General features: G+C 37.3%; 1 protein-coding gene across 1 annotated transcript in view; it reads right to left on the bottom strand.

Annotated features, from left to right (window-relative positions):
- Svep1 (sushi, von Willebrand factor type A, EGF and pentraxin domain containing 1) overlaps nt 1–25,472 on the bottom strand; it is a 200,233-nt gene that overhangs the window by 134,733 nt on the left and 40,028 nt on the right. The window contains exons 4-5 of the mRNA XM_047525742.1: nt 4,098–4,256; nt 2,784–2,963 (exon numbers count right to left, since the gene is read on the bottom strand). Of these exons, the coding sequence (XP_047381698.1) occupies nt 2,784–2,963; nt 4,098–4,256 (339 nt within the window). The remainder of the gene's footprint in view (nt 1–2,783; nt 2,964–4,097; nt 4,257–25,472) is intronic.

The raw sequence follows: 25,472 nt of genomic DNA, 5'->3' as shown, positions 1-25,472 counted from the left end.
AGTCCAGCAGAGGTGATCAATGAGTTAATCAACAATAAAAGTAAATGTGATGGTGTGCATTGGAACAATTTGATTAAGCTGGGAAATGTGATTGTCAGAATCCCCTGACTGTGGTCCTCAGTTAGGGTTGGTCAAAAGAGGAACCATACTTGATTTTAGGAAGAAATGAAGCAGAGGTCAATGCAGTCAGATTCAGGGATGACACATGCAGAAAGTCCATATCCTAACTGATAATCCTGTTGACCAAGTGTGGTCCCATATTCACAGTCAATTGCAGGGCCACAGGGAATTGGCTACACAGAGGTAAAGACTCTCTTAGACCTTTGGAGTCTCCTGAGATTCTATCTCAACAGCTGAGCAGACTCATTTCCCTGGATTCAGTTATCAGGCAGGTACTCCTGGACTTTCCAACTTCTCTACCTTCTGTTTCCAGGTTCCTACCAAAATTGTGCCAGGTCCAATTCCTGCAATAAATCTTGTCTTCCCAAACGTCTCTGATTACTGTGCTTCTGTGGACACACAGGATAAGGGTTGGGATCCTGGGAGGACAGGTCTGCACAGACCATACCCTTCATGGTGAGGAAGCTGGCAACAGCAAAGGGTTTATGGGACCAAGACCCAAGGCAGGGCAACTGGACGAAGCTTGCAAATGGACTGCTTCCTGACAGCCACTTCCACTTATGGCTTCAGTGTAGGATGCAGGGTTTGAGTTGGGACTGTAGGTCTACCAGACTTTAGCCTCAAGGATCAGCTGCCTTTGAAAGAGCCCAAGGTAGAAAGTCAAACTGTAATGTTCCCTGATCTCTAGCCGGAGGTCTGTGGAAGAAGGGGCAGAGATTTGACATAGTGCTGTTGACTTCCCAGGAATCTTTTAGAGGTCTCCTATGATTAATCTTTTCAGTAATGGTACCTGGCTTTTTGCTACCTGAGACTCATGACTGAAAGTCTTCCCTTTGCCTTCCACCTATGAGCAGTAGCTTCCCGAACCTGGAGGTCTAGGATCTAATTCTTTTCCCCCAGAATCTTAGCGATACACTCCTATCTTTTAACGTTTAAGATGGCTAAGGAACACTCTCAGGCTGGTCTGATTCTCTTTCCATTGTAAGTGATTTCTAACTATGAAACAGGCACAATTTTCTATTTTTCTAGGGCATCCAAAAATTTCACTAAGATTATTTCCAGACATGGATCTGTTTTTAATATTTTCCCCCATCACTCACCAAGTGATTTTAAACTGAATCTGGAAGATTTTGGTTGTGCCTATTTATTTTCAAGATTTCAGTTTGGGGATAATGTTTGATCTTCTATTAGTGCTTCTTCTCTATTCCATTCTTTCTGGATTCCTAATGTAAAAAGAGGCTCTTTTCTGTGACAGTTCTCTTATCACTTTATTCTTTCATAATTCTGATGTCTTTGAAGTTTTGTTCTACTTTCAGGTGAATTTCTAGAGTTTATTAATCAAAAATTTATTAATTTGGTTTTTAAGTATAGCCATTTATTGTGTGTTTTTGCACTCAGGTTTCTCTCATGTCTTGGAATTTTGGTCTTATTTCAGAATGTAATTGCCTTTGAATCTCAGTGGTTCCTCTCCCTTGCCTTCTGTCAGGTCATCTTTGTTCAATCTTCAGATTCTCTTGATTTCTCTATTCTTTGTAGGAACAGAGAAAGGTCTCTAGTGACCTGATTTAGGCAATTGACATTAATGGTGGGTCCAGTGTTGGTAGCTGATCAATATCAATAACAACGTCTCCTGGACTTTCAAGTGATCTTCTCTTGGTGAGTAGGTGGGCTTCCCTATGAGTGTGGGCCAAGAGAATCCCAGGAAACAGAATTCCCTACCCAGTAATCTGGGTGATTTGTGAAGTCTTCGAGGGCCTAATCCTCAGCAAAGAGAATTGCCAAAGAATGGCCATGGGATGTGTTGGGGGTAAGTTTGCCAGGTTGAGCAATGGACAAACTAACTGGCCCAGATATCCAGCTACATTTGAACTTTAGAAAACCAAAACAATTTTTAAAAAAAATATCTGGGTTCCTAATCATGTATACTGACTGCATTTAGAAGCTTCAGGGTGGGGCTCTGGAGATGCTCAAGTCTTTGGCTTGTGTCCCTCTTACCTTTTCTTAAAGTGTCTTTCCTTCCTGCTCTACTTCTGAAATCACAAAGTTGGTTGTGGGACTGTTTTTAAGAAGCAGGCAGACAGTGGCAAGTGGTGGAATTGGGGTGCTGCTCTGTTGATCCTTGTATTTGACGTGGGAGTCTCAGGTCCCACATCTGGTACTGCCCCTTTTCTACTCGTTGGGAGCTCACCACAGCAAATTCCCCATTTTCTACAACATGTTGTCTACCCCCAAGTGAAGGCTGGAGATACGCAGGTTGACTAGATGATCCTGCTGTGGGATTCTGATGTGGTTCTCCAAGTCCTGTAATCATGATTGGCAGCTAGCCCCTACTCTGACTATCCCCAAATCTTGCACCTTGTCTTGTTGTTCCTGGTACCCTGTCTTAGCTGCTTGACATTTGAGGTTTGGGTAACCTGTCCATTTGCTTCCCAGGAAGTTCTTTTGCTTATTCACCAAAAGAACATAAAGGTCATATTTTAAGTTGATATGGTCAATTGACTTAACACTTCTGCCTTCAAACTTTCTTTATTTTTTCCCCCTTTCTGTGGTGTGTGGTCTATGAAGTAAAAAAAGAAACAAAGAACTGACTGGTCTATTAGAGTTTACATCAAGTAAATCAAGCAAGACAATCAATAAACAATGTGAAATGGCAGTGTGCATACCTCTGCAAGAGCTCTCTGAACCGGACCACAAACCACTGGGTAGACACAAGAGGATGCTGCTTCCCACGAGGTCAAATCCAGGGTGACATCGGACCCCACAGGCTGCATTGAAGTGGTTGTTGCAAGTGTTTTGGATAAAATAACCATTTTCAGGAGGCCTCAGAGCAGGACAGTGGACAACTGACATTTATAGAAATAAAATCAAAAGGCAAAGTTAGTGTTTGTCTATGGAACATTCTCTTTTTTGTTTGTTTAAAGGGGCACGTTATACAGATATCTCAATTTCCCACAGCTTTCCCATTTACTACATTTGAATTTCTAAGTGTGTATTTGGAAGAAGAAACACTACATTTAATCCTATTAGGTATTTACTTCTGAATAAATTTTAAACAGAGGTTAAAAATTTTTCCAAGTTTTAGAGATTTTTATTTTGGTCAGGCATAGTGATGCACAACTATAATCCCAGTGGCTCAGGAGGCTGAGGCAGGAGAATTGTAACTTAGTGAGGCCCTAAGTAACTTAATGAGACTCTTTCAAAATAAAAACTAAAAAAGGTCTGAGGATGTGGCTGAGTGATTAAGTACCCTGGGTTCAATCCCTGCTACCAAAAATGAAAAAAAAATTATTTTGATATATACATGGATATGAAATTTTCTAAGTTTTTCTTTTTTTTTTTTTCCCCCCAGGTTTGGAGACTGGACTCAGGGTCTCACTCATGCTAAGGCATGCTGCACTGCTTCTCTATACCACCAACCCCTAGTTCTTGACCTTCACCTTCACATGTCATTAGATATTTTCTCTTTTAATTAAGGGGGCATGAAATAAAGAACAAAGAAGGCTAGCAAAGTACATCCACTACAAACTTCAAGAACCACATCTTCTTGTACAGGATGTAGGTTGTTTACATATTTTTAATTTTTGACATGAATAATACTGAGTCACCTTACTTGTGAAAATATGTTACTAAATGAATTTAACTATCACCAGGGCCAAGATGAGTTCATTTGTTATTCAGATTTTTTGTTAAAATTATAACATTTCTCTTTTGGATTCATTTTGGATTTTTTCCTAGGTATTAAATCTTTCTGTTTCCCCAATTATGTTACTGTTAGGGTCTCAGATGCTCTTTTTGGGAGCAAGATATGTATGTGTTCAGTGGTAAGTACTATATAAAAAAAAAATCAAATAACTCTCCTCAATGTAATTAGGGAAAGGAATTACTAAAAATTAAACTAAATGAACTGGATGCAAACACCACTATTTTTAACACAGAGTAACTTTTGTATTTCCTGTTTGCCATGGTGGGAGACTTACCTTCACAGGTCTGACCAGATGCCCGGTACCCCTCTCTGCAGACACAGTCTTCAGGGGCTGTGCTTCCAGGAGGAGAGGTGTGATTTTCATCAGGACATGGAATGCACGTGCTGATTCCTCCTGGAGAACCTTCAGGTTTGTATGTCCCTGGTGGACAAGCTGTGGACAGACAGGCGGCCAGAGAAGTCCATTTGATGTGGTATATCAATCGAGAATTAACAAAATATTTGAAACTAACTAGGGGAGGGAAAAGCCAAGAATAGCTTTTCACAAGAATAATAATATAATATAATTCAAGCAAGGAGAGGAACCAATTTTTTTTTTTTAAAGAGCCATGTAGTTTGTCGTATGCAGGTTATGAAGGCTTCTTTTGCCCCCAAATTAGTTTCAATCATGAGACAGCCCAGAATGACATGTCTGGGATGATTTGGGGAAAATTCAAAATAGCAACAGTTGTTAAGGGACTAGAAAGAACCAGTGAGCCTCAAAATATTTTTTAAATGTTAGTAAATATGGCATCCCCCACGTTCATCTGCCCCAATCCTGTACAGCTCTATCTCTAACACCGAGACCTATCCCTCTCTCAGCAGAGGACATTCCCTGTAGATAATGCAGACAGACCCCAGTCACTGTGTCTGTTCAAAGCACTTGACAAAGGACTAGAAGAAAGTCAAAGGCTTGAGAGAAATAATCTAACTGATGGGAAATAGGCCCTTTGAAGAAAAGAGAATTAAAGACCCAGCCTTTCCCAGGCTCACTGGGGGTCGAGGTGGGGGAGGTTTAGAAGAGAAATCTAATTGATCTTGTTTCAGTCTTCCCTCTGCACTGACAATGTGGCTTTGAACTTGTAACTTCATCCCTCTGAAGTTATGCATCTGTAAAATAACTCAAAATTAGGAAATATAATGATAAATAAGGAACTTGGCAGAGTTTGGTTAAGCCAGTTAAATGCAGCCTAGTCCCAAGATGTATTTGACTCCTAAAAACACCAATAACCCAAGGAATGTGAATGTATGTGGAAGTATGTTATATGCACTATCTCATTTAATCCCTATATATTAGTATCGTCTTAGAATTAGTATATCTATTGTAAAGATGAGAAAATGGTAATATCTTGATGAAGCAAACAAATTATTATCTTAAGGAGAAATGGAAAATATATAAAGAACTTTTTCTATATAACAGAAAAATATGAATAATTCACCAGAAAAATTGACAAAGAACAGAAGTCAAAATTTCATAAAAAATAATGGAAATGACCATGAAATAAAAAGTTTAACTTGGCTCATAATAAAGAAATGAAAATTAATGGTTACCTGCTAATTTGGCAAAACTTAAAAAGGATGTTAATACTTAGTGGTAGCAGTCATATGGGAAAAGAGGGTTTCTTCTACCCTGCTGAGGGCACGTGAAGCTCTCTCAGGACAGACACCAAATGCCTTGAATGAAGCTTTCTCTGATACAGCATTTTGTTTTAAAGAATTTGTTTCAAGTAAGAAAAAAATGTATGCATAAAATTTGTTATTGAACAACACTGAAGATAACACAAATATTCAGAGAGGGAGTTTGCTAAATTCTTATGACATCCATCCAATGGAAATATTGGCCATATAATTCTTGACATGGAAAGGCATTCAGATTATGTGGTTGAGTGTTAAAAAAAACAAGTTTTCAAAAACATGCAAATCATATGATCCTATTTCATTTATAAATAAGACACAAAGGAAGTGATCTTTAAGGTTATGGATAGTGTCACATATTCATGGTAGGATTCTGAGGCTTTCAGGTTTATTTTGCTGATCTGTAATTTCTAGCTTTTTAATTTTTAAATTTTATTTGTTCTAATTAGTTGCACATGACAGTAGAATGCATTTATACATTTTGATAGATCATACGTAGAGTTTAGTAATCTCTCATTTTTCTGATTATACATATTGTAGGATCACATTGTATAATTTCTAGTTTTGTTACAACAAATAGGTTTTACTTGGGCAAAAACAAAAGTCAATGCAATTACATATAAAAGGAAGTGATTGTCCCAGATCCTATATTTCATTTCATGGTCACTGGTTCTCTGATCTTGGAGATCCCCTTGGTTCTTCCTTCTTCCTCTGTTTCTTTCAGTATCCAAATGAAAATCATGCTCTTTGGATCTAACCACCTAAAAATCTCCTCCATTTCCCTTCACCAGCATTCCTCCTGTCTCAGAGGTAATTTTGTCATCTCTCTTCCAGGTTTACAGTCCTTCACTGGTCGTTTAGCCTGCATCTCTACCCTTCAGTCTATTTTAGACATTTTTTCAAAAATGTCAATTCAATCAAATCAGTTCTATGTAAACCCTGCACTAACCGATTAAGGCCCTTGCTCTTTAATCTGGAGTATAGTAACATCATAGATCTTTCTGTGCCCTCACTCTCTGTTGGTTACAAGGAGCCAGTGAACTCCACACTCGAGTTAGAACCTATTTCAAAATCAGCCAGTGCATAATTTTGTGCTGTCCCTCTCTTCCAGTCCACCCCATTTAATGGACTTTGGAACTTCAGAAATTTGAACAATTTAATTTCTCTGTGAACAGTTTCTCCAGGTGTAATAGTAGCAGCGCTGGCCTTACACATTGGTGGTGGTTGTTAGGATTCATTGAAATAATACGAGTAAAGCAACAATGCTTACATTCAGTAAATGCTAGAATAATGTCCCAAACCCTTCCATTATCTCAACCATAAAGGAGATAATTATACTTCTCATAGGTGTGGTGGGACTGATGGCTGCTTTGGCGCTTGGTAAATATTACCTCCCTTTCTTTCCCTTTCCTATCCTCCATTTAGCTTCCGCCTTTGCATATGTTTTCCTGCCTCCAAGTGAACTTCCAATATCTTTCAAGGCTCTCACTTGTTTCTTGAGGTTTTGTCCACCTCATCAGTGTTGACTTCTCTTTTGGGTGCCCAGAGCGCATGACCCTTACCTCTGCTTGGGCACATGTCGCATTGCATGTAACATACCCTCATTTCTTTCTCTCAGTGGGTAACATGACCTTTAAGTTCAGAGTCTTCCAGTTATTTGACGCAGCCATCGTCCATCCCATTGCTTGAGCTAACAGTCACTCAATAAAGGGAGGGCTAAAGAAAATGAGCTCTGTGGGAAGGTGGCATGTGGGTTTCCGGGGAGGGAGTACTGAAGCCCAAAGAGCAACAACAGGGTGAATTGAAAGGACATTAGACTTGGAGTCTGGACAACTGAGTTGCAGTCTTGGCTCTTCCACTAACAGGCTATGGGGTCACTGGCAAGTGACTTTATTTTCTCTTCCTACAACATACAGAAGTTATGATGCCTATGATCTTTCCAAAGCTAATATTTGATGATTCCATAAATAGAATAATACTGAAAAACAACTTACAGAAACTTTTCATATGAGTGGTCAGATTCTAGTTACAGATTTTATAATTCATTTAAAAACTAATATTATACGAGAAGGAAATGATTCCTCATTTTATTATCCTCTGAAACCTTTTGAATAATCAAGAGTTTAAAACACTGGGGAATAGTGTTTTGGATAAAAATATCCAAAAGTACATTTGGAAATGTATTGTGAAATTCTTAATGATAATGGGAAACAGACTTTAGGGGTACTATTTAAAGACATTGCACAATTCAAGTGGGAGAGGTGTGATCAACTTCCTTGATTCCCAAGGGGGAAAATTCCTCATCCAAAACTAAGCAAAAGTTGAAAAGATGAAATGAATCTGTGGTTTGAACAAGTTTCACAAGTCTTGGTAAAGGGCTATGAAATATTCTTTAAAAGAGATGTTTCCTTCCTGGAAATGTACCAAACCTTACTTTTTAATTGCTCTATTTGTTGTTAAAATAAGCACTCACTCTTTTCAGAAACACATTGGCAGCTATCAGCTACTATAACTGGAAGAGTGATTCCTGAAGTTATATTATGCTAATGGATTTTTCAACTGACAGACAATTCTTTGACCAAAGTAGATTAAAACACCAATCAGTCTGGAATTTGTAAAACACAAAGGAGTTTCCATTCTCTCGTCTCTCTAGCCCATGAGATATCAACTTCTTAGATGACTAATTTAGTGAATATTAGCAACATGGATTATACAGGGACTTTTATTTTACAAAATGCTTTCTTATATATAATCTAAGATTAATTTTTTTAAACTCCAATAAATATTAAAAATCTTTGTTCCTTTCATCTTTAAGGCTAATGAATGATTTTACAGAGTATACTTTTAGGGCAGTTGCATGAGCCACATTTGGTCATGCACCACACAAATACAAGGGTGGCCATTCATGCAGATGATCATGGCAGGCCCTGGAGCCCTGCATTTGCAAAGCCTTGTTCTGCTGTATCTAGTAGGGTGTCTGGCAAGTATGTGGCCCCAGAAAAAGACCCACAATGTCATGCATCTTTTCAACTTAATAAATTTGATCTGAATAAGGAATCTGTTTCCTACAAACAGTTGTGCTAGGATTTTGAACACAGGAATCCATTGCCCTAGAAGAGAACAAGTTTTTCCCATGCTGGGCCAGTGTTTTCACAAATGCAGGACAAGGACCTACACATATCTATAGGGACTTCTTATTAGGCTGCCACAATCCTTTCCATTTTCATCAATTAATTAGATGAGAAGACTTTCAACTGCACTGAAATCTGCACGTCAGAACATGTGTGGAATGTATTAGCACCCTGCAGCTGTCCCTGTCATTGTTTAGCTTGTTTGGCTGAAGCACACAAACTATTTGGACAAAATTGTAAATTTGAACCCTGTGTGGTGCCATAACAGCAAATGGTACCCTGACTGCAGGATGCCAAGCTGCAAATGTAAGCACCTGCTCAGGCTTGCCAGGAGATTAGTGATGGATCAGGACAAGTCTATCAAAAAAAAAAAAAAAAATCCTCAAAGGACTGCGCACAAAAGTGGATGTGCCAGCAAAGAAATCATGTTAAGAATTAATATATGCATATGTATATATGCACATACATATTTACATTAGATTCACATGTAAATACAACTTGACAGCTGAGTATAGAATATTAAAGCAAAGACTTTTTTGTCGAAAACTATATTCTTAATTATCTAAGGTTAGATCATCCTGAGTTTTTTTTTTAATGAAAAGGGCATGCACTTTCAGGAGAGTTTTTTGAAGATTTTAAAAAATTATCTTTGAGCTTATTTTTCCTTTATTTAGTAACTTGAACTCATATAAAGGAGAAAATAAAATATACAATAAGTTGAACCAGTTTGGTTTAACTTTTCTTTTAATATTAAAAGAATAGTTTATTTAATCTTAACTATCAAAAGAATAATTAAACCAAATTGGCTTAACTATTCATTTAGGTTGATTCCATTTTTTTTAAACAAATTTTTTAGAACCTTCATATAAACATCTTTGTTTCCTTAAGTCTTTTATCTATCTTAAATATTTTTCTTAGACAAAATAACATTAATCCTTTCAATTTATGAGCCTAATATAGTCCAACTATTTTATATTCCCATTATTAGGATTGAAAATATGCCTTATTGTACTCTTTTTACCACTTGGTATTAATAGTTTTTAAAATTACCATTTAATCATTGTGAAGGCCTGTGAACTTCAGCACAACAGAATTTCAACTTGAAATTAGGGTAACCCATCCCTGGGACACTTGCACATAGAGACCCAAAAGAAATCTATTTGCTTGAAGAACTAAAGAGATTTCTGGGAGAAAATTCCAACTATGGCAGAGAGAATATTTAACATATCACAACCCAGAATGACATGGTCACTGATCAATGAGAACAGATGTTGCCATAGCAGCAAAACACATTCTGCATGCTGACTTATGGGTCATGTTACCTGTTCAGGTACTGGATTGTGGGGTAAGTCAGTGGGCCAACAAAAAGGGTCAGTTTAGTAAAGGGGCATTCAAGGGACATGGGGCAGCAGTGATTTCCCAACCAGTATCTAAGCATTTCAATATTTTGACAACTTTTACAATTGTACAATTGTACAACAATTTGCTTGTCCTAAATAGAAGGAGAATTGGCATCTGTCGGACCTAAAAGCATGTGACCTTAGCAGTCAGAAAGGAAAAAAAAAGTTGAGTGGAGTTTTGTTTTTGTTGTCTAATTTGTTTGCCACTGGGTCCCATAAAGAGTGGTAAGTTATGAGTAAAATCTCAAGCCATAGTTACTTCTGATGTCGTGCTTTTGTCATCTCCACCCCTCAATCACTAAGACAGTACAGTCTGTGGGGCTTTGGAAATGTGAATTGGACAATTGCTATTCTCTACTTCCATTATTGCTACACTAATTTAGGGCCTGATTATTTTAAGCCTTACTTGATTTTGTAACTTCCATATATGCATCTATTCTTCTATGTTGCTGCACAGTCAGTGATTTCTAGCCACAGATGCCAATTAATATTCTTATCACACTGCTTTTATCATGCCCAAAAGTCTTTAATGACTCACCACTGCCAATTATCTAAAGATCATCTTTGCAGTGTGGAAATCAAATCCCAATGGAAGCTAATTTTTACACCTTATTTTTCTTGCTTTGAATCCCATTATATCCATAAATAGTCTACTTTCCCATCTGTACAAGCTTTTTCCAGTTCCCATCACTGACCTGTACTGCTCCTTCTTCATAGTCTGCTCCATCTCTAACTCCAAACCCCATCAGTGAAAACCAGTTCAAATCCCACCATCTCCAGAACTAAAGGTAAACATTTTTGAATACTTATAGCACTTTTCTATTATATACATTATTTTAATTTTCATTCAGTCTCAGTTGCTTAGAACTAGATTAATCATAATTCTTGGCTCATCATGCACATTCTGACTTGTTTATAGTAATTAAAACTCCATTTCATAATAAGATACAACTTTAACACAAGTACGGTGCAACAATCAGATCTGCCAAAGTACCTAAAAGATAGTTAACATATAGTTGAAGGAGTCAATAGACAAATTTAAATGATTTCCTTCTGTGGTTTCCATAAGACACAATTCAGTCTGGTCTCCTGCCCCTTGATACTCCAACCATCTCTTTTTTCCCCTTTCATATCCCATATTAAAATATTTGAAGCATCCTCTGAATAGTATGTGTGTAAATAAAATCGCAAATATTTTACTTTGGCAATTGCAAAGCTTTCAACACATTAAATTTCACCATGTCACCAACTTTCTTCCATTTCATCCATTAAAATAGGGTGTGTACAAAGGACTGAGTGCAGGAGTGAACATTCTGCAAATGATTTCAGGCTGTGACACTGTCTGACCCTCTTTTAAAAAGTTATGTAACTAATTGGAGAATTGGTTTTTCCATCACTAGTACATGGATGACCCTGTGTGTAGCCCAGAATTCTATGACCCTTAAGGATGAAAAGGATACAACAGGTAATATGACAAAGAGGACAAAGTCAAGAGTAAGACAGAACTCCTTCTGTGCCTCATGCCAGTTGTAGTCTTAAACAGACAATTAAACAGGGAAAGTACCGTGTTATGGGACAACACAGGAGAGGGTTGTAATCTAGACTTGGAAACTGGTGGAGTGGTCAGGCAAGCTTTGTTAGTCGAAATGGTTCCAAAGGTGTGATCAGACAACAAATAGGACTGAGGGGGGCTGTAGGAGCAGGGTGATGGAATTCCAGATGGAGGAATCAACATGGGCTGGGTGCAAGCAGCCAGCCTGGTAGGCATGAGAGCTCATTGTGAAAAAAATTATTTTTCCTTTTTGGAAGTGCTGGGGATCACACTCAGGGCTTTGTCCATGCTAGGCAGTGCACTGTCACGAAGCTATGTCCTTAGCCCTGAGAGTTCACACTGGCTGCAGAACAGAGGGGTGAGGTAAGGGAGTGTCAGAAATATCAAGACTGGGGAAGCCACATCCAAAAGCTAAGAGTTTATCTTAGAAAAGTGGAGAAAACGGCAATGCTGTAAGATGGGGTGTGTAACAAGAGCACTTTGCATGCCTTCTGGAGAATGATTTTAGAGGACAATAACATTTCATTCTCAACGCATGGCATGAGTCACTCACTCCCACGTATTCCCATACATGAGGATGATCAAAGAACTTTAACATGAGGAATTGGTTTTGTTTATTTTGTGTTTTTTCATAATTGTTTCTAAAACATTTATTCTTTGTCAATAACCATTATTTTTCCTCATTTCACTTTGATTGATTGTTTTTTCTTTTTCTTTTTTTTTTTTTAGGCAAGTTCTCCTTAAGTTGCTCAAGGCCCACTAAGTTGCTAAGGCTCTGAACTTGTAATTCTCCTACCTCAGCTCCCCAGCCACTGGGATCACAGGCATTTACCACTATTCCAGGCTTCACTTTGACTTCAACAGAAATAAAACTCATTATTAAGCCTAAGATAAGAGGAAAATTGACATCATTATACTTCTGCAAACTGTCCCCAATTAAATGAACACATAAAGACATTAACTGTTGGATTGATAAAACCAAAATGGAAAAAAAATCTTTCAACAAAGAGGAAATAACACACACAAGCATTCATCACTGGGAATATAGAGTAGATCTACTTTACCTTAATCCTCCTGCTAAATACAACTAGAAATCCTGGATATTATATATAAAATAAACATAGAATGAATGAAATATAAAGATAAAAAGGGAGACCAGTTAGACAAATTAAGATCCAAAAAGCAACAAGAAGTCAAGTTCCTTGGCTTTCTCTATTCTCAAATATCCCACATTTGGAGTAAAGAAGCTAGAAACATCAATGAGCACTGGCAAGACCCAAAGAAAGCAGCCTCCCTATACCCACCTACCCCCCCCCCCCCGCCCCCCAAAAGCCCTCTCTTTACTCAAAGCATGAAGATAAGGGCAATTCAGCAAGACAGGGCAATTTTAGACAACAATGTCCCACTCCTCTAATCTAGCCAAATACCACAGAATAAACCATGGCCCAACCATAGTCATAGCAGCAGAAGCCAAGTGGAGAACCTAGATTTTCCCTTGCAAGGCTCTAGCAAGGCACTCCAACAGATTTTCCAGAGGCAAAGTAGTGAGATGGGTTCTTCTGTATCAATGGAGGTTGCATGGTTGAAGGTTTAGCTTCACTTCCATCATTTAGCAGAAGTAAGGAAAGGTCCTTCCCCTGCTCACTGGGGTGGTAGCCAAGGAAACTTAGTGGAAAATCAGGACACTCACCAATACTAAGTAGTAAAGAGGTCCCTGTGAAGTCAGAATTGGGGACAGGCAGTTAGTGTAGAAATAGGGGATCAGGTCAAATCGAGGAAAAGGAGGCCATGAAAGCCATCTGCCTCTGGAAGTTGGAGACTGCCCTGGGAGAATGGAATATCAAAGATCTGCAGAGCCCATTGATTACCAAATTTACCTGCCCTTGGCCGGGACTACAAACAAGGAGATGCTAATTGATGCCGCCTGGGCCCTTGCCTGCCTGAATCACTTTGGCCCTCCCCCTGCCCCATCTGCTTCTCGCTTTATGCATCTCACCTGCAAAACCAGGCCTAGTCGGGTAGGCAGGAAGGAGAGATAAGTGGGGAGAGAATGGGAGAATGAAAGAGACCTTAACCTATAAAAAATGTAGGGTTCACTCACTTCTTGGAACTTTAGAACATCAGCCATGGCTCCCTTCCCCCCCTCGGGAGAAGTCTGTATTATTACTACTTTAAATAAAACCTGCTTAATAAGCTTGCCTTGGCGCGCTTCTCTACTGTTCAATCTTCAACATTAGAGGGAGCAGAACTCGTCATCAGTAAACGGCGGTATCACCTGTGGGGTTAGTACAGGGCACATGACAAGAGATTAGGAGATACTCATACTCCTCCCAACCAGGACGATATAAGTGGAGGCTTATTGGGCAGCAAGAACTTCCATTCACAGTAGGAATGACCCCCTACCCTTACCCCAGAGTCAACAGAGACACAATCAGGAGCCTGTGTTTCTATCTTCACATGGCAGGATCAAAGCCGTGCTCCTCAACTCCTTCCTTTGCTGGAGTGGTGTCAGAGAAAGCCAACCAAAACAGAAGGATTGAATGTGACCCAGAATGACCACACATCATATGAAAATGTCCAGGTTTCAGTTGGACATACTAGTTCATAACATGAACCAAAAGAACGAAAAAAAGACCATCAATGGAGGACAACATAGAAATGATAGAGATATTAGAACTATCTCACAAAAGCATTTCAAGATGCTATTATAAAAAATAGAAGAGTATAAAGAAAAGAAAATTCTAGAAGTGAATAAAGATAAAGTATTAAATAAAAATAATCACTGAATGGGTGCAGCAGCAGAATGGAGAGACAGGGGAAAAAATCAGTAAATGGAAAGATAGAATGATGGAAGTTATCCAATCTGAACAATATAACAATAGAGGGGAAAAAAGTAAAAAAAAAAAAAAAAAAAAAAACGAAAAGAGCTTCAGGGAGACACTATAATAGAAGTTCTAAATTCATGTCATCAGAGTTTGGGAAGGAGAGAAGAGAGAGGGTTGAGCTGAAAAAGTACTTAAAAAATAGCCCTGAATTTGTCCCTATATTGGTAAAAGATATAAGTTCTTAAAATGCAAGTAGTTGAGTGAACCCCAAAATAAGTTAGAACTAAAAAAAAATCTCTGCCAGGACACACTACACTTAAACTTCTGAAGACTCATGACAAAGAAAAAATCTGGAAAGCAGCCAGAGAAAATGCTACCTTAACTATAGAGGAAAATAATTAGAAAGACACAAATTTCTCATCAGAAACTATGGTGGGCGATCCAAGATGGCGGCCTAGAGGGAGACTGCACCCCCAGTCGCTCCAGAACCCAGGAGTTAAGAAGGGGAGGCATTGAGAGACTCGGACTGAAATAGAGCCACGGGTGAATCTGCCCACTGGGTAAAGCTCGGCCCGGGTGGCAGGCCCAGATAGAGGTGGCTTATCGGAGCCGGGCAGGGCAGCTAGAGTCATCCACAGGCAGCCCTGCACACTCCGGTGGTGGGCCCCGCCCACACAGCCAGCTTCTCCAGGTTCTCGGAACAGAACTGGCCCGCTAGTGAGAGCCTTTCTGACCAGAACAAGCTCCGAGTCCGGGAGCCACTGCAGCGCAGCGTACTCTGGCAACGAACCAGCGGAGAGCCTCGATCCGCAAGCAGCCTCTGGGATCAGGGCAGGGCAGCCAGAGACCTCTTCAGGCGGCTCTGCCCACTCCGGCTGCAGGCTCTCTTCACGGGGCGATCCAAGATGGCGGCCTAGAGGGAGACTGCACCCCCAGTCGCTCCAGAACCCAGGAGTTAAGAAGGGGAGGCATTGAGAGACTCGGACTGAAATAGAGCCATAGGTGAGTCTGCCCACTGGGTAAAGCTCGGCCCGGGTGGCAGGCCCAGATAGAGGTGGCTTATTGGAGCCGGGCAGGGCAGCTAGAGTCTTCCCAAGGTAGCCTTCCACACTCCGGCAGTGGGCTCCTCCCACACGGCCAGCTGCACGGTGCAGGCCCACAGTGAGAGCATTTCCGCACAGAGCCAGTTCCAAACCGTGGAACCAGTAGGGGGCTAGGGGCAGTTTTCTTCGGATGAGCTGCTTTATCAGATTCCTCCAAGACATCAGGCTACTGAAGGCTGGAAGGTGATACACTGGAAATCTACCGGAACACTATAAGCCAATAGCGGAAAACTGCAATATCTCAGGGTCCCACTGACAACTGACCAATATGAGAAAACAAGGGAAGAAAATGTCCCAAACAAACCTAGATACTACATCAATGAAACCCAATGACAGCACAGCAGAAGAAATGTCAGAAAGGGAGTTCAGAATGTACGTAATTAAAACGATCAGGGAAGCTAATGAGGAGATGAAAGAGCAAATGCAGGCATTGAAGGAGGAGATGAAAGAGCAAATGCAGGCATTAAATGATTGCACCAATCAACAGTTAAAAGACCAAATACGGGAAGCAAGAGATCATTTCAATAAAGAGTTAGAGATACTGAAAAAAAACCAAACTGAAATACTTGAAATGAAGGAAACAATAAACCAAGTTAAAAACTCCATAGAAAGCATAACCAATAGGATAGAACACCTGGAAGACAGAACCTCAGACATTGAAGACAAATTATTTAATCTTGAAAGCAAAGTTGGCCAAACAGAAAAGATGGTAAGAAATCATGAACAGAATCTACAAGAATTATGGGATATCATGAAAAGGCCAAATTTAAGAATTATTGGGATTGAGGAAGGCTTAGAGAAACAAACCAAAGGAATGAACAATCTATTCAATGAAATAATAACAGAAAATTTCCCAAATCTGAAGAATGAAATGGAAAACCAAGTACAAGAGGCTTATAGAACTCCAAACATACAAAATTACAACAGACCCACACCAAGGCACATTATTATGAAAATACCTAACATACAAAATAAAGACAGAATTTTAAAGGCCGCGAGAGAAAAGAATCAAATTACATTCAGAGGGAAACCAATAAGAATATCAGCAGATTTTTCAATCCAGACCCTAAAAGCTAGAAGGGCCTGGAACAACATATACCAAGCCCTGAAAGAAAACGGATGCCAACCAAGAATCTTATACCCAGCAAAACTTACCTTCAAATTTGACGATGAAATAAGATCCTTCCATGATAAACAAAAGCTAAAGGAATTTACAAAAAGAAAGCCAGCATTACAGAACATTCTCAGCAAAATATTCCATGAGGAAGAGATGAAAAACAACGATGCAAATCAGCAACAGGAGGCGCTAGCCTAAAGGAATAGCCAAATAAAGGAGAAACCAAATTATGTCAAAAACAAATATGAGTCAATTGACTGGGAATACAAATCATATCACAATAATAACCCTGAATGTTAATGGCCTGAATTCATCAATCAAAAGACACAGACTGGCAGATTGGATTAAAAAGAAAAATCCAACAATATGCTGTCTGCAAGAGACTCATCTCATAGAAAGAGACACCCATAGACTAAAGGTGAAAGGATGGGGAAAAACATACCATGCACACGGACACAGCAAAAAAGCTGGAGTATCCATCCTCATCTCAGATAATGTGGACTTCAAACCAAAACTAGTCAGAAGGGATAAAGAAGGACATTACATGCTGCTTAAGGGAAGCATAAATCAGCAAGACATAACAATCATAAATATCTATGCCCCGAACATTGGCTCATCCACGTACGTCAAACAAATCCTTCTCAATTCCAGAATTCAAATAGACCACAACACAATAATACTAGGCGATTTTAACACACCTCTCTCACCACTGGATAGATCGTCCAAACAAAAATTGAATAAAGAAACTATAGATCTCAACCACACAATCAGCAATTTAGACTTAACGGACATATATAGAATATACCATCCAACAAAGAACGAATACACTTTCTTCTCAGCAGCACATGGATCCTTCTCTAAAATAGACCATATTTTATGCCACAAAGCTACTGTTAGCAAATACAAGAAGATAGAGATACTACCTTGTACTCTATCAGATCATAATGGATTGAAATTAGAAATAAATGACAGAATAAAAAACAGAAACTTCTCCAATACCTGGAGACTAAATAATACACTATTATATGATGAATGGATAACAGAAGACATCAGGAGGGAAATAAAAAAATTCTTAGAAGTAAACGAGAACAAAGACACATCATATCAAAATCTCTGGGACACTATGAAAGCAGTACTTAGAGGAAGATTTATTTCATGGGGTGCATTCAAAAAAAGAAGTAGAAATCAACAAATAAACGACTTAACACTACAGCTCAAAGCACTAGAAAAAGAAGAGCAGACCAATACCAAAAGTATTAGAAGACAGGAAATAGTTAAAATCAGAGCCGAAATCAACGAAATCGAAACAAAAGAAACAATTGGAAAAATTAACAAAATAAATAGTTGGTTCTTTGAAAAAATAAATAAAATTGATAAACCCTTAGCCACACTAACAAAGAGAAAGAGGGAGAAAATCAAATTACTAAAATTCGGAATGAACAAGGAAACATCACAACAGACACGAGTGAAATACAAAACATAATTAGAAGCTATTTCGAAAATCTATACTCCAACAAAACAGAAAACCTCGAAGACATCAACAAATTTCTAGAGACATATGAACTACCTAAACTGAACGAGGAGGACATACACAACTTAAATAAACCAATTTCAAGCAATGAAATAGAAGAGGTCATCAAAAGCCTACCAACAAAGAAAAGTCCAGGACCAGATGGGTTCTCAGCTGAGTTCTACAAAACCTTTAAAGAAGAGCTCATTCCAATACTCCTCAAACTATTCCATGAAATAGAAGAGGAGGGAACCCTACCAAACTCGTTCTATGAAGCCAATATCACCCTGATACCTAAACCAGACAGAGACACATCAAGGAAAGAAAATTTCAGACCAATATCCTTAATGAACATCGATGCAAAAATTCTCAACAAAATTTTAGCAAATCGCATACAAATATATATTAAAAAGATAGTGCACCACGATCAACTGGGTTTTATCCCAGGGATGCAAGGTTGGTTCAACATTCGGAAATCAATAAATGTCATTCACCATATCAACAGACTTAAAGTTAAGAATCACATGATTATTTCAATAGATGCAGAAAAAGCATTTGATAAAATACAGCATCCCTTCATGCTCAAAACACTAGAAAAAATTGGGGTAGTGGGAACATTCCTAAACATTATAAAGGCAATCTACGCTAAGCCCATGGCTAATATCATTCTAAATGGTGAAAAACTGAAAGCGTTCCCCCTAAAAACTGGAACAAGGCAGGGATGCCCTCTTTCACCACTTCTATTCAACATCGTCCTTGAGACTCTAGCCAGAGCAATCAGACAAACCAAAGAAATTAAAGGGATACGAATAGGAAAAGAAGAACTCAAACTATCCCTGTTCGCTGATGACATGATTATATATTTAGAGGAACCTGGAAATTCCACCAGAAAACTTTTAGAACTCATAAGTGAATTCAGTAAAGTAGCAGGTTACAAGATCAATGCTCATAAATCCAATGCATTTTTATACATAAGTGATGAATCTTCAGAAAGAGAAATTAGGAAAACTACCCCATTCACAATAGCATTGAAAAAAATAAAATACTTGGGAATCAATCTCACAAAAGAGGTGAAAGACCTCTACAATGAGAACTACAGAACACTAAAGAAAGAAATTCAAGAAAACCTTAGAAGATGGAAAGATCTCCCATGTTCCTGGATAGGCAGAATTAATATCGTCAAAATGGCTATACTACCTAAAGTGCTATACAGATTCAATGCAATTCCAATTAAAATCCCAATGATGTACCTTGCAGAAATAGAGCAAGCAATTATGAAATTCATCTGGAAGAATAAAAAACCTAGAATAGCTAAAGCAATCCTCAGTAGCAAGAGCGAAGCAGGGGGTATTGCAATACCAGATCTTCAACTCTACTACAAAGCAATAGTAACAAAAACGGCATGGTATTGGTACCAAAATAGACAGGTAGATCAATGGTACAGAATAGAGGACATGGACACAAACCCAAATAAATACAATTTTCTCATACTAGACAAAGGTTCCAACAATATGCAATGGAGAAAAGATAGCCTCTTCAACAAATGGTGCTGGGAAAACTGGAAATCCATATGCAATAGAATGAAATTAAACCCCTATCTCTCACCCTACACAAAACTCAACTCAAAATGGATCAAGGACCTCGGAATCAGACCAGAGACCCTGCATCTTATAGAAGAAAAAGTAGGTCCAAATCTTCAACTTGTTGGCTCAGGATTAGACTTCCTTAACAGGACACCCATAGCACAAGAAATAAAAGCAAGAATCAACAACTGGGATAGATTCAAACTTAAAAGCTTTCTCTCAGCAAAGGAAACTATCAGAAATGTGAAGAGAGAGCCTACAGAGTGGGAGAATATCTTTGCCAACCATACCTCAGATAGAGCGCTAATTTCCAGAATCTATAAAGAACTCAAAAAACTCTACACGAAGAATACAAATAATCCAATCAACAAATGGGCTAAGGAAATGAACAGACACTTCACAGAAGAAGATGTACAACTAATCACCAGATATATGAAAAAATGTTCAACATCCCTAGTAATAAGGGAAATGCAAATCAAAACTACCCTAAGATTTCATCTCACCCCAATTAGAATGGCGATTATCAAGAATACAAGCAACAATAGGTGTTGGCGAGGATGTGGTGAAAAAGGAACACTCATACATTGCTGGTGGGGCTGCAAATTAGTGCAGCCACTCTGGAAAGCAGTGTGGAGATTCCTCAGAAAGCTTGGAATGGAAACACCATTTGACCCAGCTATCCCACTCCTTGGCCTATACCCAAAGGACTTAAAATCAGCATACTACAGAGATACAGCCACATCAATGTTCATTGCTGCTCAATTCACCATAGCCAGATTGTGGAACCAACCTAGATGCCCTTCAGTTGATGAATGGATAAAGAAACTGTGGCATATTTATACAATGGAATATTACTCTGCAATGAAGAATGATAAAATTATGGCATTTGTAGGCAAATGGTCGAAATTGGAGAATATCATGCTAAGTGAGATAAGCCAATCTCAAAAAACTAAAGGTCGAATGATCTCGCTGATAAGCGGATGAGGACATATAATGGGGGGTGGGAGGGGCTAGCATTAGGTTTAGGGTTAGGTTTAGAGTTAGGCTAAGGAGAGCGGTAAGAATGAAGGAAAGAAGGACTGTGTAGAGGGAAAAGAGGGGTGGGAGGGATGGGGGGGAGGGGAAAAATAAAATAAACATCATTACCCTATGTAAACGTAAAAAAAAATTAAAAAAAAAAAAAAAGAAACTATGGTGGCCAGAAGAAAATGATGTGTTTTAAGCACTGAAAGAAAAAATTTTCTACCCAGAAGTCTATGCTTAGTGACAATATCCATTGGGAATTAAGGGGAAATTAAGACATGACCGTGTGAAGAAAAATGGAGAATTTGCCACCAGTAGATCTGCCCTAAAAAAGGTGTCTGAGGTTTTCTAAACAAAAAGAAAATATTAAAATAAGGAACTTTGGAACATCAAAAAGAAAGGAAAACCATGGTAAGTAATATGATGAGTAAATACAATATGTTTTCCTCCTCCTCTGTGTTTCCTCTTATGTTTCATGGTTGAGGCAAAATTATAATACTGATGTGGTTCTATATGTTCGTAGACAAAATATTTAAGATAGTTATATTACAAATGAGAAAGAGTAAAGGAGATAAGATTCCTATGCTTCACTTGAATGATACCACCAATAGAATGTGAAGTGTATATATAATGTAATAGCTAAAGTAACCAATTGAAAAAAAAAAAACAAAGATATACACTAAAACTTTATAGATAAATCAAAATGAAATTCTAAAAAAAATTTGGGTCACCATAGGAAGGCAGAAAAAGTAAACAACAACCAAAAAAAGAGAAAAAAAATCATAATAGTTAGAAAACAAAAAATTAAATGGCACACTTAAATCCTAACATATCAACAATTACATTAAATGTAAATAGCATAAATACTCTCCTTAGAAGCTATAGATTGGCAGAATGGATTAAAATATGTCTAATTATTTGCACTTTATAAGAAATTCTCTTCAAAGTTAGTGATATAGGCATTTTAAAACCAAAATGATGAAATAAGATATATCATACAAACATTAATCAAAAGAAAGTAGAAGTTGTTATGTTAGTACTGGATAAAGTGGGTTGAAAGGAAAATTTATAGTACCAAATGCATACTTCAGGAAAGGAAACACCTAAAATAAATAATCTAAGTTGCCACCTCAAGAATCTTGAAAAAAATCAGCAAAAGAAACCCAAATTAAACAGAAAAAAGGAAATAGTATATCTCAGACAGTGAAATTAAAAAGAGACAAAAGAAAAATCAATGAAATAAAGTTTTGAAAAAATCAATAAAATTGGCAAACCTCTAGAAAGACTCTTACAGAGGCAAAGAAGACATAGATTACCAATATAAGGAATGAAGCAGACCCTATAGACAAAAAAGATTGAATAATACTATGAATAGCTGTCTCTATACATTTGACAAACAGATCAATTTTTCAAATAATGCAAAATGCTACAATTCATACAATATGAAACAAATAATTTGAATAGCTCTATGGTTAAGAAAATTAAATTCATAATTTAAAAACTTCCAAGAAAGAAAGAAGTCCAAGGCCCAGATATTTCACTGGAGAGTTTTTTCAAATATTTACCAAACATTTGCTAAAAAGAATTAGCATCACTTCTGCCCAATTTCTTTCAAGAAACAGAAGAGGAAGGAACATGTCTTGACTCATTTTATTAAGCTAATATTACCTTTATAACTAAGGGAGATGGAGAAAGTACCAAAAATAAAAATAAAAGACAAACAAGAAACTACAGCCTAATATCTCTCAGGAATATAGACACAAAATTCTTTATTAGCAAATGAAATTCAGCAATATGTGAAATGAATTGTACATTATCAGCAAATAAGGTTTATTCCAGGAATGCAAGCCTGGTTCAATATATGGACATCATTAAATGTAATCTATCACATTAATAGTCTAAAGAAGAAAATTCACAATATCACATCAATTGATACATAAAGAATTCAGCAAATAAAATTCGTCCATCCATTAATGATAAAACTCAGAAACAAATGCGAATTTTCCTCAACTTGATCAGGAACAACTCCAAAATTATACAACTAACATTGTACTTAATGATGAAAGACAAGGTAGTTTTTATTCAGCAGAGTGCTAGGAATTCTAATCAGCACAATAGAGCAAGAGAATGAAGTAAATGACATACAGATTAGAAGTAGAATGTTATCTATTTGCAAGTGACATGACTCTCCTTATAGAAATTTCCAAAGGATGTACTAAAAACAAACAAAAAATCTTTCTAGAACTAACAGGTGACTTAAGCAACGTTGTAGGATGCAAGAAAAACAAACATCAATTGCATTTCTATATACTAGCAAAGAATAGAAATCAAAATTCAAAATACATTTACTATTATTTTTAATTGCTCAAAATAATGAAACATTTACATATAAATCTAACAAAACACACACAGAACTTATGCAAAAAAACTACACAATGTTGACAAAAGAAATCAAAGATCTAAACAAACATCATGTTCATGGACTGGAAGTTTCAACAATAAAAATATCGATTCTCCTCAGACTGATATACGAATATAAGGCAAATTCAATGAAAATTATTTATTAGGAAAAGAAAAGGCTCTAGAATAGCTAATATCATTTTGATAAAAAACGAAATGGAAGAAATCAATCCACTCAATTTCAAGACTTCTTATATAGCTATACCAATCAATACTATGTGGTATTGATAGATCAATGGACCAGAAAGACAACTCAGAAATAGACCTGCACAAATACATCCAACTGATTTTTCAACAAAGGTGCAAAAAAAATTCAGGGGAGGAATGATAGTCTTTTCAAGAAATAGTGTGGAGAAATTGGACAACCATTGGTACAAAAATTATCCATGACTTAAGTCTCATATCTTATACAATAATGGAAATGTATCATGGACTTCAATATAAATATAAAACTATAATACTTTTAAAAAATAAACATAGGATAAAATCTTCAGGAACCAGGACTAGATAAACAGTTTTTAGACCCGACTTCAAAAGCACAATCCATAGAAGGAAAATTTGATAAAAAAGGAACTTCATCAAATTAAAAAAAAATGCTTTATAAATGATCATCTTAAGAGGATAAAAAAGGTAAACTACAGAAAACATTTACAAACCACATATCTGATACAGGATTAAAATCTAGAATATATAAATATATAAAGAACTTTCATAACTTTAAAAGAGCAAACAAACCAATCAGAACATGGACAAAAGACATGAACAGTTCTATCACTAAAGAAGATATATGGATGGCAAATGGGCATATAAAAAATACTCAAAGTCATTGGTCAAGGAAGATATGCAAATTAAAAACAAAATGGAATATTACAACACAACAATTCTCTTTCTAGACATTTAACCTAGCGACATAAAGACTTGGGTTCAAATGAAATTCTGCATGCAAATATTTATAGCAGCTTTATTGAAAAAAGCCCCAAACTAGAAATAACTCAAATGTCCTTCAACATGCAAATAAGTAAAATGTAGGCTATTTATACTATGGGATATTACTTAGCATTAAAACAGAAAGAATTACTGATACATGTAACCTGGAAGGACCTCCAGAGAATTATGCCAAATTTAAGAAGCCAATCTCAAAATGTTACATTATGCATGAGTTCATTTATGCAACATTCTTTAAATGACAACATTATAGAAACAGAGAACAGATTAGCAGTTATAAGAGGTGAAGGGGGAGGGGGCTGAGGAGTCAGAGGAAAGTGTGTCTCTAAAAGAGCAACAAAGGTGATCCTTGTGGTGGCAAAAGGGTTCTGGATCACAAAGGAAGTGGCTTTGTTTTGGAAACTTGTGGATTCCATCAATACAGAAGAATGCTAACCATTGCTTGATAGTCACCCTAACCTGTGGAACAGAATATGATCAAAAGTACATAAATATTATCCCTTGAAACGGGCAATTCCTAAATTGGTATTCTTATTCATATATCAGTTTCAAAAAAATTTTACTGCTCCTCTGGAGTGTCACAAAATTCTCTTACAAATTATTCATAGGAAATACATTTTTTCTTGTTGGCATTAATGGGATTCAATCACATTTTAAATACTAACGTTTCTTTGCAGAAAAATTTTGATTTTAAGTTCCTTGTTATCTTCCAAATCTGTTCTATGAATGCTAGTGGTTCTAGTTGTTTCCTTTGGATTTTTCCAGGTGAATAATAAAATAGCATACAATAATAAATGACTTTCTTTTTGTTTTAAATGTTAAATGAGGACATAGAGTATCCTTTTAATTTTTATGGTTTTTGTCTTAAGTAGATCACATACAATGTCTATTTTTTTCTTGTTCTACACAGTTCATGATTTGTTTTCATATTACTGCTTCCATATTTTGACAAGATTTGTAAACCTCAAGTTTTAATGGAAAACCCCCAACTGTTATCATGCTATCTATAATAATAATAATTGGCCTTATGTATTTGTTAAACAATTGCTTAAATGGTAAAAAATCTACCATATCCTGGAAAACACTACCTCAAACCATCAATACATGCAAATAGCTTTAAGAGTATTTACACACACACACACACACACACACACACGGTTTTTGGAATAAATTTGGCAACTGTTTCAGTAACTGGGTAACATAAAAGAGAGAAATGTGTGATTAGGCACTTCCTACTGTTGAATTCGGCCTTCCAGATGGCTTACTTTGATACTAAGCCAGTGCTTCTCAGGGTCAGTAGACTTGTTCACCTTTGCTTCTCCATAC

The sequence above is a fragment of the Sciurus carolinensis genome, chromosome 14 (genome assembly GCF_902686445.1).
Source record: "Sciurus carolinensis chromosome 14, mSciCar1.2, whole genome shotgun sequence".
NCBI classification, from domain to species: Eukaryota; Metazoa; Chordata; class Mammalia; order Rodentia; family Sciuridae; genus Sciurus; species Sciurus carolinensis.
Note: the sequence above shows the minus strand (reverse complement) of the source record. Positions and strands in the feature narration are given on the sequence as shown.